This window comes from Petaurus breviceps, unplaced genomic scaffold (assembly GCF_028583685.1).
Source record: "Petaurus breviceps papuanus isolate PSGF00001 unplaced genomic scaffold, PetGlider_PUasm1.0 154, whole genome shotgun sequence".
Lineage (NCBI taxonomy): Eukaryota > Metazoa > Chordata > Mammalia > Diprotodontia > Petauridae > Petaurus > Petaurus breviceps.
The window spans coordinates 14,903,741-14,921,256 of NW_027185715.1; the positions used below are offsets into that span (position 1 = coordinate 14,903,741).

The 17,516-nt window shown below is 39.1% G+C and overlaps 1 protein-coding gene across 3 annotated transcripts in view; it reads right to left on the bottom strand.

Moving 5' to 3' along the window:
- The window catches only part of MDM1 (Mdm1 nuclear protein), a 39,690-nt gene that overhangs the window by 17,002 nt on the left and 5,172 nt on the right, over positions 1-17,516 (bottom strand). For 2 of the 3 annotated variants that reach the window (XM_069081011.1, XM_069081007.1), the window contains exons 3-5: positions 15,258-15,637; positions 14,067-14,204; positions 8,986-9,150 (exon numbers count right to left, since the gene is read on the bottom strand). In XM_069081011.1, coding sequence (XP_068937112.1) covers positions 8,986-9,150; positions 14,067-14,204; positions 15,258-15,637 — 683 coding nt within the window. The remainder of the gene's footprint in view (positions 1-8,985; positions 9,151-14,066; positions 14,205-15,257; positions 15,638-17,516) is intronic. The other variant, XM_069081019.1, reaches the window with a different exon arrangement.

Consider the following 17,516-nt stretch of genomic DNA (forward strand, 5'->3'; position numbering starts at 1 on the left):
AGAATAAAGTTAAAAAAAAAAGTTTTAGAAAAAGGCATAGCAGCATCCAGATGACAGAGGAAAGAAACCCAAGGAAATCCTACCTAACCATACAATAGTGCCAGAGGGGACTGGCATGAATACAAAACCACAATCTACAAACTGAGGTTGAAAATATGAGTAAACAGAAGAAAAGACTAAATACTATGGACTAGAAGACTAAGAGCTAAATCCAGAAGAGATTAACTCCACATCAACTATAAACAGAATGAGGGGGGGGGGGGAGGAAGACCTGACCACAATAATTATAAAAGCAGCTAAATAATATATCTATTATAAAAAAAAATAACTGGAAACAAGTGTAAGAGAAAGAATTAAAAAATCCTTGGATTCCCTGAAAAACATGAACAAAAACTAAATTTAAAAAAATATATATATTTATTAGAACCTGAGGTATCTCATTAAAGAAACTTCAAACAGAAAACACCCAAGAATGTCATAACCAAAATCCAGAATTCAAGTAACAAGAAACAATAGTAGAAATTACACAAGACTTGGAAGCAATTAATGAGAAAATCTTGGAATACAATCGTTTAAAAGGCAAATACAACAGCTCAATAATTCAAAAACAAAAGAGAAGAGAAAATCTCAGGAGATGAAATAAGCAATCTTGATTATTTTTTTTAATTTTGAACAAACAAAATCGATGCAGCTAGAATTTTAAAAAAAAATAATGAACTAGGGGGCAGCTGGGTGGCGCAGTGAATAGAATAGAGCACCAGTCCTAGAGTCAGGAGAACCTGAGTTCAAATCTGGCCTCAGACACTTAACACTTAATTAGCCATGTGACCTCGGGGAAGTCACTTAAGCCCAATTGCCCTGCCTTCACCCCTCCAAAAAAAAAAAAAAAAAAAAAAAAAAAACTAGGAAAAATTATTTCCATCAAATTTTTAGGATAAGAATCTGATATTAAAAATACATATGGAATTTATATAAATGTATATGAGTAAGAGCTATTCCCCTCTTAAAGAATGATTAAATGTTATCAATAATCATACAAAAAATCCCCCAAATCACTTAAATGTACATTAGAATAGGTCTAAGGTTCCACGTCATAGCCGTCAGAGTAGAAAATATAACAAAAAAGAAAATAAAGACTGTTGGTGAGATTACAAGAGGACAGATACACTAATACCATGGTGTTGGAGCTATGAAATAGTACAACTATTCTGGAAAGCAATTTGGCACTAAAACCAAAGAGTCACTAAATTGTGCATTCCCTTTGACCCAGGAATACCACTACCAGGCACATTCCCCTAAAAGAACAAAGAAAGAGGAAAAATACCCATTTGTACAAAAAAAATTTTTATAGTAGGACTTGTAAGCATAGAACTGGAAATAAGCAAGTGCTCACTAATGATGAACAGCTGAAAAAATTACAGATGTAATATGATATACTGTAAGAATGAATAGTAAGATATCATTGAAATAATTCCTAAAAAAAAAAGAAAAAGAAAGAAATGATTAAATGGATGGATTCTGAAAAACTTAGGACTGTATGAACTAACAGAGAGTGAAATCCACAGAACCAGGAGAATTAATATAATATTGATAACAACATAAAGGAAAACAACTCTGAAAGATTTAAGAACTCTGATTAATGTAATGACCAGTAATAACACCAAAAGACTGATGATGAAGCAAGTTCCTCGTCTCTTGCCAGAGAGGTGATTTCTGAAAGATATAGAGTGAGACAATTTTCAGACAAAATTAAATATGTATGTGTGTAATAGCAAGCAAATGAATACTTAGCACCTTGTTTCAGTTATTTAATTATTTAGCTTGTTTCAGTTTGTTTCAGTTCAAATGTCTTTGAGCCTTGCCTGTTGATTATAGCACGTCTTCGTTAAAGAAACAGAACTTGTGAATCCCACAGTGGGAGGGACTTGCCAAAGACAGGAACAGGAAGGAGTAAGATGTGGGCAGAACAGGGAGGAGCTAATGACAGATAAAAAGCTCAAGCACAGCTGGGACTGAGCAGAGCTGAGAAGGAGAAAACTTGTATCTGTCTGTGTTGATTTGTGTTTGTGATACTTTGTACATAAGGCCTGGGACCTTACTGTTGGTTCAGAAGCCCTGAAAGATGATTTTCTTGTTGTCTGGTTTACAGAAGTCCTGGAGAAGGGTCTCAGGTCCTGGGACTATACTGATGATTTGTGTTGATTTCTCAGAACTTGTTTGTGGGTCTGTATTGATTTCATAAGCAGATAGTGAATTGATGATGGTGATGGCAATGTGCATGAGTGTTGTTTTGGCTTTGTTAAGCTGTCTTCCCAGAAACAGAATCTGTGAAGGGCTTGAGGCAGACTAGACACTGTGAGCTTCAATATGGAATAGGAACTGAAGGAGGAGCTGAGAGCTGCCTGCCTGTGAATCCAGGTGACAGTTGGGTAAATTCAGGCGAGAGCTGGACCCAAGGAAGAGAAACCACGGAATTTGGGAACCACTCTCAAGCCAAGATAAAAAGGCCTCTCCTTAGGCACTTGGTGCTGACTGACAAGATAATGATTTACCGTGACCTAGGGGTAGGAGAACTTTGTACTTTGTAACTTGTACCCGTGTACCCATTAAGGCTGATGGGCAGCTAGTCTCCAGGCAAGAAGACAACTTTCTGACTGAGAAGATTAAGGCAATGTGACCTGGGGTGGGAGACCTTTGTACTTGGTATCCTTAAGGAGGATTGCCCCTTAAGGATGATTGAGTTAAGGACTTACTGAATGATATCTTTCATTTAAAACTATATGGCCACTGTAGTGAAAAGTTGTTATGTTATATCATTGTGAATGCTGTACCTTGGTTTCTGTGAATGTTTTGTTTTAGTTTAGTGCTAAATAAATAGAGAGTTCACTATACTATGTGATCAGAACCTTAGAGCTATTTATAGCAGCAGTCCTCTGGAAAGCTGTTCCTGCTTGGCTTTACAATGTGATTTGTTTTATGTGACTACACTTGTTTCAAGGGAGAGTTTTTCTTTTTTTGTGTGTGTGGGGGGTAATGCTACTCATACCAAGAAAGAAAAGAAAAGAAAAAAGAAACAAGAGCGTGCCAATGAATCATTTTAAAAGTACACAGAAGGGAGCAGAAGGAAGTACAGAATGGGACAAGGACATTTGAAATATGCAAAAATCAAAATAAATTCATAAAGAAGAGCTAACTAGATTACAAAAAGATATGCAGAAATAATAATAGAAGGCTCTTTCTCCTAGGAGCTAAACAATAAATAAAAAGGAAGATTAGAGCTGAAAGACATGTTACATTTTCCAAAAATATTAAAGAACAAAATATAATATAATATACTAAATTTGTCATATTTAGTGTCATGTTACATTAAATACATATAAATTAAGGAAAATACATACTTTTTAACACCACATGGTGTCTTTACAATATTAAATAGTAAATATTAAATTTAATTTTAAATTAAGTTAATTTAATGATAAAATGAAATAAATATTAAAAATAAATGTAACAAATATTTGCTAAGCAACTACTATGTGTAAGGTACTATGAGGAATTAAGGCAGAATGGTAGAGTGGAAATAACACTGGCTCTGCAGAGAGATGTTGTTCAGTCACTTCATTCACAAGTGACTCTTACTGACTCCATTTGAGTTTATCTTGGCAAAGATACAGAAGTGGTTTGCTATTTCCTTCTCCAGCTCATTTTACAGATAAGGAACTAATAAGACAAACAGTGTTAAGTGACTTGCCCAGGGTCATACAACTAGTAAGTGTCTAAGGCCAGATTTTAACCCAGGAAGATTAGTCTGGCACTCTATCCACCCTGTACCACCTAGGTGCCCCTGAATGAGATGACTTGAATTCAAATCCCCAACTGAGGCTCATTACTTGTGTGACCTTGGGCAAGTCATGAAACCTCCCTAGGTTTCAGTTTTCTCATCTGTAAAATGAAGGTTAGACTAGATGGCCTTAGAGGTCCTTCCTACTCTAGATCTATAATCTGCAGGGCCATCTCCAGTCATGCTGATCTATATCTCACCACTAGGCCCTGATGGCTCTGGAGGAGAAAGTGAGGCAAGTGACTTTGTACAACCCTCCCTCACTTAAATACAATTCACTTGCAAGTTATGGCATCACCTTCCTGATGTCATGGTTCTCTCTGAGAACAAGATCTATGATCCTATGATGTGTTATTTGTTTAGATGTGTTACCATCCAGTTGGTAGGACAAGACACAAATCTTCCAAATATCTTTCCAGCTCTACTGGCCTGGGCTCTGACCACATTTCCAACTCCCTACAGGCTATCCTCTTCTGTACATACCAAGAGCATCTTGGGCCCAGATCTGGCATTTAAAACCCTCAACAATCTGGTCCCCAATTACCCTTCCAGACTTATTTCATATTCCTTCCTATCATAAACTCTATGTGCGACATAAAATAGCCTACTAGTTGCTGCCGCTGCCCAAATTTGGTATTCCATCTCCAGTTGATGCCTTGCAAAGACATCATCAATGCTTGAAATTCCTTCCTGTTTCTTCCCTCTTGGAATCATTAGCCTTCTCAAGCCTCAGCTAAGATGCCATCTCCTGCTAAAAACCTTCCCTTGCCTCCCTAGGCATCAGTACTGTCTTCCTTCTCAAATTACTTTTTATCTCCTTATTCTTACCTCCTAATCTCCCAGGAAAATGTAGGCTCCTTGAGAAAGGGCATTAAGAGCTTTTTGTGCTTATATTTCCTAGAGAAGTGTCTTACATTTGCAGGTCCTTAAGAAGTGTTTCAAATGAAATGGAAGTAAACTTCAGGAAGTCAAACTCATCCTCTTTCCTTCAAAAGCAACTACTACACTTGCCTTTTTTTCTATCACAAGTTCCTTGACTTCTTCCTCCTCCCATATTCAAACAATTATCAAGTCCTAATGAATGTAGGACAATATTTCCTGTCTATTCTCTTCTTTCTATAACCCAAGCTAGTCTAGTATCAGCCCGTTACTTCCCATTTGGACTACTGCATTAGCTTCCTAACCACTCTTCACCATCTCACACCTTCACATGCTCCTAAGGTACTATTTAGACATGGATCTAACGCAGGGGTAGGGAACCTGTGACCTTCTAGGTCCTCAAGTGAAGCCCTCTGAATGAATCAAAACTTCACATAACAAATCCCCTTAATAAAAGGATTTATTCTGTAAAACTTGGACTCAGTCAAAAGGTCACACCCAAGGACCTAGAACCTAGAAGGCCACAGGTTCCCTACCCCTGATCTAACCACATCATTCTTCTGCTTCAGTGGCTCTTAATGCCAGTCAAATGGAGTTCAAAGCACAACACTTGGCATCAAAGAAAACTTCATAACTGGGCACCTTGCCTTTCTACATGCCCTACACACAGCCAGACTGGACTACCACTCCCCACCCATAATATCTAACCTCAACTTTCAATTTAACAGACATCTGTTAAATACATACAAGCATCATTATGTTCTGGAGAAACAAAGACAAAACCAAAAGGGCCCTTCCCTCAAGGAGCTTGTGTTCCTAAGCTGGCTCCGCATGACCTTTCCAGGCTTGGTAGAGATTATTCCCTTTCATTCACCTACTGGCTTTCTTGCTGTTCTCTGTCCTCACTGTGTCTTTGTCCAGAAAAGCTCAGCCCCCATACAATCTCCTTGTGAAGGAGGCCTTTCCTGATCCTCTAAGCAACTGGAGCCTAGTGCCTCCTCCCAGGCCTGGGCCTCTCATAAAGTACCTTGTGTTGACTTACATTCGTGAGAGTCTCCTCTGAAAGAATATAAGCTTCTAAAAGGCAGGAACTGTTTCATTTTTACCTTTGTTATCCCATTACCACCCACAGCTCTTGATATGCACTTAATAAATGCTTATTACCTGAATGAATTTAGGGGGATACAGCTAGCATACAGACGAGGGTTTAGGGAGCCTGGAGAACAAACCTGTGATTTCACTGGTTAAGGGAACTCTCGGTGAGGAAGCTCCTTCTACCAATACAAGTCAGCACCTGCAGAACAACTTAGGGCCTTAGAGAACACAGGCAAGTGAATACAAGATAAGGAAAATTTGTGGACAAAGGTCACAAAACACCAAAATGTCAGTCAGGGACCAGGGGAAAAGAATGAAGAAAACTTCTCCACACAGGAGATGGTCCCTGAGCTGAGTCTGAAAGGAAGCTAGGGACTAAGAGATGGAAGTAAAGAAGGGATATATTCTGGGCACAGGAAAACCTCTGCAAAGGAATGGGAATGTGAAGTGACTAGAACACCACAGGACCCAGGTACCACACCTTTGACCACGTCTATCCCCTCAGCCTGCAATGGCCCTGCCCTTTCTCAAGTTTGGGATTCAGTTCAAACAGAATGCCCTCCATGAAGCCTTTCAATGCCCTTATTACTCCCCTTCCTCCAGCTGTGTAAAGCACTTCTGACTTGTCTTTCTGTTACATTCTTTTTAGGATGTATTTGTTGTATGCCCATGAGGATGAAGACTCAAACTGCTGATGACCCAAATGATAATGGAGAGACATGTTGAGCCAGAGAACGTTACCAGCGCCTGAATGCGAGAAATGGACAATCAGAAAAGGAGGGGGCCGAGTTATGTGAGGGATAACACTCGTGCTACACCAGCACACAAACAACTGTACAAGACCAAGAAGGCCAGAATGCAGAACACTGATGAGGACTACGGGGGGACAAGGAGAGGAATCCCAAATGAGAAGGCACGGATGGGTATTGATCTACACCTTTTCAAAGGAATATCGGCATGGATGAGATCACAGATTCATCAAAGTCTAAGAGATTGTATCCCCACCCAATCCCAGGCAGACTAAACTCTACGAGGGGAAGGGAAGAGGTTCTGTCTTCGTATCTTCCCCACTACGCCTTGCATTGTGCTTTTGGGCAATGGGTTCTGACACCCACTGACCTGAGCACTGAAGGAAAAAAAGGATGTCAGCAAGCAGAGATGGAATGTTTATTTACTAGGTGTATGAACTTGGATAAATCACTTAATTTTTTGGATCCATCTCTAAAATGAAAATTCTATTTGCTACCTTATAGCTACATGGTTATTATAAAGAAATCACTTTGTAAGCCTTAAATCACTATCTCACTTTGTTATTAATAGTAACATTAATAAATGGCTATTGAAATACATCATTTCAATCATTAAAATTAATAAATGGCTATTGTAAAATAATAGCCATTTAAAGAACAACTTAAGATAAAACCAGAATACTTATGATGGCTATTTAAGTCCCAGATGGTACCAAAAATAAGTGTCATAAGAGCTCAAAGCAAGGAAAAAGCACTTCAGGATGGGATGGGACAAAAAGACCTTACAAGAAGGAAGGATCTAGGACAAGTTACTTCAGTTATGTTGTTTCCTGATCTGGGGGATGACAGAGCTTGGAGCAGGTAATCTGAGTTCATGTACAGACCTAAATCCTCTGACCTATAATTTGAGCTAGGCCTTGAGGATAGGCAGTAATTAGAAAAGAGATGAGATGGGTGGCATTCCCTAAAGGAAGAAAGGCAAAAGCACAGGAAAGGGGGACGTTCCTGGGACAAGGAAAAAGCACTGGACCACTTCCTGGAAAAATGAGGTCTACTATCAGGTTTATTACCCCTATGACGCTGGTTATTTCCTTTTAACTGCCATAAATCTACCTCATTCAAGTTTAAAAGGATATGGTAAGCAAGTCATGTTCACATAACATCACACACTCCTGAATTCCACATTCCATCACATGCCCCTAAAGCCCAAGAACCCTTAGCTTTTACATGGGAGAGTTTCTGCGTTCCAGTTCCAGCAGCCAAATAAGGCAATGAAGATTGCACAGGATGAGTTTTAGCATTCCTTCCAACTCTAATTCTGTGGTGTTGAGTCTTAATCAGTTCTTAAATAGCAGTATTTCTCTAATTCAAAGGAGCAGCATGGTCAGATCCATCAAAATAATAATTAATAATAATAATAATAATGGATTTACCTGCCTCTCCTTGAATCTTTTCTATTTCTATCTTTCTGAAGCTGACTAGAGTTAGAGTATATACAGTATTTCAGGTAGAGACTTTTCTAACAGTAGAATAATGCTGTTGTTTTTTATTTCCAAAGATCTCAAAATGATGCTCAACATATTACTCTTTTGGGGTTAAAGTAATAACATTTTTCTGAGGACACAGAAAAAAGCCAGATAGATAAAGCATTTATTAAGCACTTACTGTTTGCCAGGCACTGCTAAGCACTGGTGATACAAATACAATCCAACAACACAGTCCTACTTTCCAAGAGTTTTCAATTTAAAACTCCCAGTACAGTCCCATTTTCTAAGTTGTAACCTGCAGCTGAGAATCCTTGATTTTATGCCTTGATGTGAACTGTTTTAACCCTAAAAACACTGTCTTCCAGATGGAAACCTCATTACCTCTTGGTACACAGTCTTCATGACAAAAGGCCCTTGAAGTTCTACAGCAGTCATGCTGGATGTGACAACAGGGTCATCAGTTCAACCACTTCATTTTACCACTGTGTTAATGAAATCTCCAAGGAGTTAAACAGTTCTCAGGTCGAGCCTTGCCCATATTCAAATACTATTGACATTTCAAGGAGTTATAAAATGCACTTCTCTTTTGAGTTTCAGAGCACTTTAATTTTCATCAACTACGAATTTAGTACAAAGAAGAGAAGCTTCTCTAAGGTACAATTAATATTGCTTATATTCCAAGGAAAATACATGACATGTATATTGAAGCAATTCATATGCACTATGCTGAATGAGATTTCGTCTGCTATATCTTTCCTCAAAAGAATGGTAACAGCAATTCTTGAATTCTATTTTTTTTCTTTATTTAAATTCTGACTGTACTCGTGGCTCCTAGAAAGCCAGGATATGCTATTTGTTCAGCAGACAGCCATCATATATCCGATTCAGAATAAGATACAGAAAATGATTGTTAAAAAGGATAAGAAATGATAAATACCTTCTCAGGAGAGTCAATTTCAGGATTTTCATTCTCTTTCAAATCATGCCTATATCTTCTTTCTTTGTTAGGAGACAAACCTTTGAAATTCCTCTTGTATTCTGTTTCAGGGATAGTTACATCAACTTTGAATGGTGGAACAGATTTATTTTTACTAAAAAAAACCTTAAAATAAGAACAACAAAGTTACTTTTCCTATTTTCAAGGGTCAGTCATGCAAAAATCAGATATCTAAGAATAAACAATAAAATACAACAGAATGTTATGCATAAAGATAATTCATCCAACCCTTTTAATTTTAAACATGAGAAAAGTGAGGACCAGAAAAGGAAGATAAAACTTGTCTAAGGTTATCCAACTAGTTAATGGCAGAGCCAGGAACTAGACCCACCCAAGCCGCCTGACTCAGAATCTAACACACTTTTCACTTCACCAAACTGATAAGAGATTAAATTACTGCACACAAAACTGTATTTGTTGTCCATTATACTTCCATTCACATGCCAAGAAGCTAATACCCAAAGATCAGCATGTTACTACCTCTGTTCTGCTCTGTTCTCAGACAAAAGTTTTAAATTATAATTACTATTAAGAGCTGTTAGTACATCACCAATAATGCTGAAAGATAATAAAATGTATCTTTTTTTCTTCCCAAAATGATAAAGGGGTGAAAAGGAGGGGTTTCCTAACTCTGTCCAAAGTTACCAACAATCTCTTAACTTCGAAATCCAATTACTTTTTTTTAGGTCAATTCCTAAAAAGGATTGTCTATAATCCCATCCCGCTCCCCCAATGTGCTTCTCCTCTCCCCCTTCCTACTTCTCAGTCTCTTACAATTTGGCTCCTTACTGCACCACTCTACTGAAACCTATATCTCCAAGGTTACCAGCACCTCTTTTGGTCTTTTCTCATTTCTCATCCTTTTTCCCCCCTTTCTGTAGCTTTTGACATGTTCAAAACCCTTTCCTCTTAACAGACTCGTTTCCTTTGGTTTCCATGACTACTCTTTCCTATTTATCCTACCTGTCTGTACCTTCTCAGCCTCCTTCACTGAATCATCATTCATTTCCCACCTTTTCAGCTTGTATCCCATACTTCTATCCTGGGACTTCCTCACTTCACTCTCTCTGGGGCTTCAACCATCAATGCAGAAGACTACCAAATCAACAAAGTCAGCTCTAATCTCTTAGGAGCCTTATTAAAAGCTGCCTTCTGGCATATAATGGGTGCTTAAATATTCCTTATTACCTGATTGGTTTTGGACATCTCCACCTAGAGGTAATGAATGTCCTGTTGGCACCTCAAACTCAATAATCCAAATTAGAACTCACTGTCTTTTCAGCAGCACTTCCCTTCATTCTTACTTAGTCCCCATCCCTCATAGCTATGGTTTGTCAGTTCTCCCTCCTCAACAGCTCTCAAGTCCATCCCCTTCTCTCCATTCACACCCCCACTGCCCAAGTGTGGACCCTACTCATCTCTTTCCTGGATCACTGTACTAGGCTCCTAGCTGGTTCCACTGCCACCACCCACATCCCCAACCCTCCCACCCCTCTCTTCACTCCACCCTCCACATGGCTGTCAAAATGATATTTCTGAAGTGTAGGCATGACTCCCTAGGACAAAATACCGACTCCTCAGTTTGGCACTGAAAGCCTTTCACAATCTAGCCTCAGTCTATCTTCCCAGAGTGCCTGAATTATCCATCATCCCTCATTCATTCTACACTCCAATAAACCAGTTTGCCTACTGTTCTCTGGAGACAACGGATCTCCTCTCCTATCTCTGCGCCTTGGCCTAAGCTACCTCCCATGCCTGAAATGTTGTCCCTCCCCGCTCCTGGCTCCCTTCAAGGTACAGAGTGACAGTCACATCCTTTAAGAAGTTCTCTCCAGTTGTTATTGCCCTAGCAGAAATTATCTCTGTACGCACACACACAGCCTGCATTTACTCATCTGTAATCATGCTTTAATGAGCAGCACAGTGGAGTCAGGAACAACTGAGTTCAAATCTCATACACTAACAACACAACCCTGGGAAAGTCACTTAACCCTATTTGTCACGGTTCTTCATCTGTAAAATGGGCTGGAGAAGGAAATGCCAAGAAAACCACAAAACAGGGTCACCAGGAGTTGGACACAATTGAACAACAACAAAATCAGGATAGTTAGATGGTGCAGTGAAAAAAGCACTGGGCCTGAGGAGTCAGGAAGACGTGAGTTCAAATGTGGCCTCAGACACTTAGTGGCTGTGTGACCCTGGGCAAGTCACTTCACTCTGTTTGACTCAGTTTCCTCATCTGCAAAATAAGCTGGAGCAGAAAAAGGCAAATCACTCCAGGATCTTTGTCAAGAAAAATTCCAAATGGGGTCATGAAGAGTCAGACATGACTTAAATAACAACAACAATCAAGTTTTATCTACCTCCCCAGTTAGAGCTAGTATCTAGCTCCTAGCACAGTACCCGACACAAAGTGGGTGCTTAAGAAGCACATAATGAGTGACTGATTTTCCCAAAACTGGCCTTCCTCCCAACATCTCTACTTCTCTTAAGGATAAGGCTTCACTAATCCCCAATCCCTTTTGGAGCAATCCTGATTTTCCCCTTCTCCTACCCCCTAACATCCAATCATCTGCCGAGTTTTCTGATTCTGTTTCTACATCTTTAACCTCCAATCCCTTCTCTCTACCCCCCTATCAGTCACCTAATTGAGAACCTCACCTCATGCCTGAAATATTACAAGAACCTCTCAATTGGTCTCTCAGTTTCTAGTCTCTCCTTTCAAGCCATCCTTCATGGAGCTGCCACAATACATCTAGCCATATCACTACAGGGCTCAAAAGTCTTCAGTGGCTACCTACTGTCTCCGGAATAACAAAACTCTAGCTAGTATGTAAAGGGCTTCACCATCTGACTCCAACCTACCTTTCCAGGCTTTTTTTTAATGCAACCTACTCCCCAGCTCACTCCTACCACCTCCCCTTCTTATACTCTACCTTCAAGGCAAATTGGTCTATAAACTGCTCCCTGGAGCTCAACATTCTCTCTCTCACCTGAGCTCCTTCCTCTTCACAAACTCTCACACAGGACAGCACAACTGAGGTGCCAAGAACCTCCACAACAATCTTTCCTGATCTGTACTTGCACACAGGTAAATGAATCCATCTTATCCCCAAGCATTTTGCCTTTGTATTCCCAGCACAGAAGACAGTCTAACAAATAAAGGAATGTTTAAATGTCTGTTAAACTGAACTAACTCCTCCTGAAAACAAGCACAAAAGAAACAAAGTATTAGGAAACAGTTCATCATCTGACATAGGGTCAAATCCAGCTAATGAAAAGAAGTTGTGATGAATATTAACTACTTAAAAGATTGTAGCTAGAAGATGATGCAATCCTGGCAGCTTCAAGCTGGAAAGGACATTTGGAAGACAAAAGAAATGGAGGTCCACTGAGTTAAAGTGACAGGGCCACTTTACACAGCAGCCGTTGAACAAGTCATCTAAGTCAGTCCTATCATTTTAAATAAGAAAAAACTGAGGTCCAGAGAGAGGAACTTTAAGGCCCTTCTAGCTCTTATTCTAGGAGTCTGAATTTAATGACAGAATTCTGAGCAAAACCTGAACTCTGGACTCCTGGATTTCAGGGTTCTTTCTACCAGAGCATGCTGTCTCTTAAAAAAAAAAATTAACTCATTTACAAGCTTTGTACTTTTTTTATTCATTTTCTTAGGTGTTGGGTTTTTTTTTTTCATTTCTTGTAATAGTATTTAAAACAATGCTGCAGGATTTAAGCCATAATTTGTTCACTACAATCTATACAGAAAAATACTTGTATTTGAAAGTTTGAGCATCTCTTATAATTTCATCTTTATCTTATATTAGGTAAGAAAAAAACGTTTTTAAATATTTATTTTGTCTCTAATACCCTTTTTTGCAAGTATCAGGGTCTGACTTGCATTTTTACTACATAGTTTTAAGTTTCTAATATTAAAAAAAAAGCACAGAAAGTATGAAGTTCAATGTTTAAAAATGGAGACTACTATTTATTTGTACTTCCTAAACACTATTTCTTGATAATGTCTGAATTTAAATATAGGCTATAATGATTTGGTACTTTATATCCTAGGGATTTCTTAAATAAAGTTAACTTGCAAACTTGTATATGGCATCTTTTCAGAGAACAGGCTCTTGGCACAACAGAACTTATTTACAAATTCACTGTCAGCTTTTTTCACACAGCTCTCCAATAATTACACAGAATTCAGAAACTGATCTGGCTTCAAATGACATACCAAATCTGACTCTACAAAAAAACTCCCTAAGATCCTTCTCTAATGAAAAGGATGAAATGAATACCCAAAACAATGGTAATGACTCATTTTGTTTATTCTAAGGAAACAACACTGACTTAACCCAGTTCTTTCATCTGCACATAAGCCTACTGAAGTCACTATCAGATTTACGACAAGTTCATCTCTGGTTTAAAGAACTTAAATAATTTCCCTGAAAATCTAAGAAACTAAAGAGATGCAAAGTTTTCATTTTCTAAGTCTCAAGTAAGATTTCTGATCTTGTCAGCAGATTTAATCTATTAGAACTTCTGTGAGTAGGTTTTTAAAAAGTAAAGGTATATCTGTTATCAGCTCTGGAAAGCTTTATAGAAGGTAAATTTTTTATATGGAACAGTTATGACTAAAATTACAAACTAATACTAATAACTCCCAATAGCTGTAACTGACAAGATCACTGCTTTAGGTACAAGTAACAGCATTTCAGTCCACTCCTAATTCTTGGGGGTTGTGAAGGTACAAAAGTGTGAAGGAAAAAAATTGAATATGAGGTCTGAGTATACTTACAAAGAAAAGAAGAAAAAGGAAATAAAGTCTCTGGGGAAATTTGAAGTAATAACAGGGAACCCAACCCAACAATTTAAAGCAAATTTTAAGCAAAATTTTCACTTTCCTAGACTCTGCTTCTTTTAAACTTCAGTTTAGTTTCTTTAGGATCTTGGCCCCATGTTAACAGGAATCCCTACATTGTAAAAATGACTAAATACTGTCAACCCATCCTTCAAGCTACCTGATCAGCTGCAAGAACTGGGGAGTTCTCCTTTGGGGTCTTCCATACAAACTGTCTTTGATATTCAGAATTTCTGAGGGAATGATATATGGGACCAACAGGCAGTCCTGCTTTCCTCCGTAGAATCCTGTCCAAATGCTTAAAAAAAAATTTTTTTTAATGTTTTATCCAACTTTTTAAAAAATTTTCATCCCCGATGCAATTACCACTTAAACCAGATCCTAATTTTCCTCCTTAAAGATATTGGGATTTTTTAAACCAAAACAGTTACCATACATTTAACAATGACACATTATTAATAGTATGCTAGTATTTTAATTAGGACTGGCTCTCTCATCTGCATGCTGCCAGCAGCCGTCATTACGTACTCAGTCACTGCCACGGATGCTGTCCCCTGCCCACCAAGATTCCCCATCACCTTTCTTGGACTCCTTCTCCTGGGCTGCTTTCTTTGGAGGGCCGCAGCTTCTTCTCTAACACTATTTAGTGCTCTTCTATTGTCCCAAATAGCTGCAGACATGAAACTGGGAAGGAGAGCTCCAACAGGCAAAGGAGCCCAGGAGATAGTGATATCCCTGCAAGTGCTGCTACAAACCCCTTATGTGTGCGACAACAACCCAGTCCTGGCATGAGCAAGCACGGCTGGCAATGACACTTGGGAGATCTAGCCAGGCCTCTCCTTCCTCTTAGGATTTTTGTCAATCAAGATTCTGTTTGCTTTCCTGTTGGTCCATGATAAGAAACTGAAAGGGGGCTATTGAGGGGTCAACCCTTAAAGGGCAGACCAAAGTATCTGAATTCACCACCTGTGGAGAGAGGCTCCTGCTCCCCTTCTGTTTCCATTGGATCTCTCAGGATTTAGATACTGATATGCAGTGAATAAAATCCGGAGGCAGATCATCACTGTTTTATATCACTGACACCGACTCCCAAGTTTATGTGGATAATCAAGAGTCAAGGTTTAGAAAAGATCCCTAAATAAGCCAAAGTCCAGCATTTACTCCCAATCCCTGCAGGTATAACACCAGAGGAGGGCCTCAGCGAGCATACAGACGCATACAGACACACACAGACATGCACAAGCACACACACACACACACACACACGTTTTAGGTATGTATGCCAATACTGCTAGAACTACTATAAAGTTGAGATTTTTTTTCTTTACCTTCCATAAAATTCAGTTCTTACCTGGTTATGGACATTTTCTGAAAGACCTTGGGTAGACTTTTGTGCTTCTGCATTCCTACTCACTGGTGTGGGATCTGAAATTGCTTCTTTATTATCATTCACAGGGTCGACGACAGCTTCTTCAACTCGAGAGTCAGCAGAGTGAGATCGAACCCTCTTAGGCACTCTAGGAGCCTCAGGGGTTAAAATTCTTTCTTCATTCAGGTCATCTTTTTCTTTTGTTTCCTGCAATTTTGGCACTTCCGGGACTTCAGGTTCTGGTAATACAACCAACTCATTCTCAGAGGCATCTTCTGCCTTCCACTCAAGGTATTTGGGAATTTCTGTGTCATAATAAGGAACTCTTTTCTTTGAGATAAAACTTGGTTCTTTTGTGATTCCTACAGAAGAGTGGAGAATAAGAATACTTAGGTGGTTCGAATGTTATAATGATGGTTCTAATGTTACAAAGACACACATCTGCATAAGGAAAGGAGGAGAAACTCAAGTCAAAATGCATCAGTTTGCGTAAATTTTGAAGTCTTTAGGCAAACTAAATAGGGGTTTTTCAAAATAAAAACCTAGATTAAGAAATTTAAGTCCTGGAAGTCTTCTCAGAAAAAAGGAAGCAAAATTAGGATCATGCTATTCCAGTCAGTTGTGACAGGCATCAAGGTCACGACATCATATACTTGGCAAGTCAAGAAGGTCATGTTGCCACAATTTCTAATAGCTTTTCCTGGCTACTTAATAAAAACAATCGGCTCTGTGCTGTCCAAATTTGAACCTTTTCAAAATGCTTTCTTGTGCAGATTATTCAGAGAAAAGCAAATATTCAAAGAACAAGAAGAGATTCCCAAAAGAGATTCTACATTAGTCTTGAGTTCCTGAGGACTAAGAAAAGAAAGATCTCCTTGAACATCTGACACTACTGCAGTGAATTCTGTCTGATTTTAATGTCTATTTTAATCGACCAAACTTTTTTTTTTTTAGACAAACAGAATTTACAGATTGGGAACCATAGTCACAAAGCAAACCAAAATTGTCCAAATTTGGGGGGAAGTTCTTTACTGTAAAGATAACTCTACTGTGTGGAGAGGTTCATAGATCATAAATCTAGAGCTTGAAGGGGACCCTAAAGGCTGTACAAGTCTGATCCAACCCCTTAATTTTATAGTGGGAGAAATAGCACAGAGATTAAACGATTTGCCCAAGAACACACAGGATTTAATTCCAAATTCTCTGTTTTCAAGTAATCAAGAAGTGAAAGAAGAGAAGACGGAAACATGATGGTGGAGGGAAAGTTAGTTTGAGCTGGTCTAGGTAGTATCTATTACTCCCTCTAAGTGACCATATAAAATATGATGCAAGACCACATCTTGTTTACTGTACCCACTCAGAATCTTGGGTCTAGAAGCAGAGGATCCCCATGGCAATGGTGGCTCTGCTCCTGACCACCAACACGACCTGGGACATGTCACTGGTTTCTATAAATCAGCTTCTGATTCTTCATCTATAAAAGGAAAGATGTGGACTACATGATTCCTAAGGTGCTTCCCAGCTCTAAATCTTAGGAGCAGTATCAGTAAAGATACCTCATCGTTATTCTGCTCATGAGTGAGTGCATCTCCCCATGGCAAGTGAGAACACAAAGGGAGTTTTCCCAAGTGTCATCGGGCAACACAAAGAGAAAGGAGAGCTCCTAACACACATGGAGTCTTTGGGAATAGAGATTAAAAAGGGAGCTGACAGAAAAGGAAAGGCAAGGACAGAGAGCCCCACAAAGATTGCCTGGAGTTTTTATTTGGCATTTTCCTACCTCCCTTTCTCCAAACTTCTAAGATCCTCAACAATTCCAGGCCTCTTAGGTCCTCACACTGTCCAAGCTCCCTTTCACTATAATATCACACCTAGGCTTGTCTCCCCTTCCACAATATGACCATAATCCCAAATCATCTGTTCTTTCTCTACATTCTCCTCTACCTGTTTCCCCCCTTACCCTTCCACCCAAAATCTAATTGGACTCATCTCAATTTAAGGAGGAAATCTGACAAACTAATTGTAGACAGCATCTAGCACCTATTTTTGAACAAGCAATGTATTCTCAACACTACCAGAAGTACAGAAGCCTAGTTGCCCGCGGTGAGTGATAGGGATAGTATTCTCCCTTTCCCCCAGATGATCTCAGAAATCCTCTCTGATTTAATCTGTTAAAGCTCTCCATTTCCCAGCTCCTGTTCTGTTAACCTGGGACCAAGGTCATCCAATAAGACGCAGTCT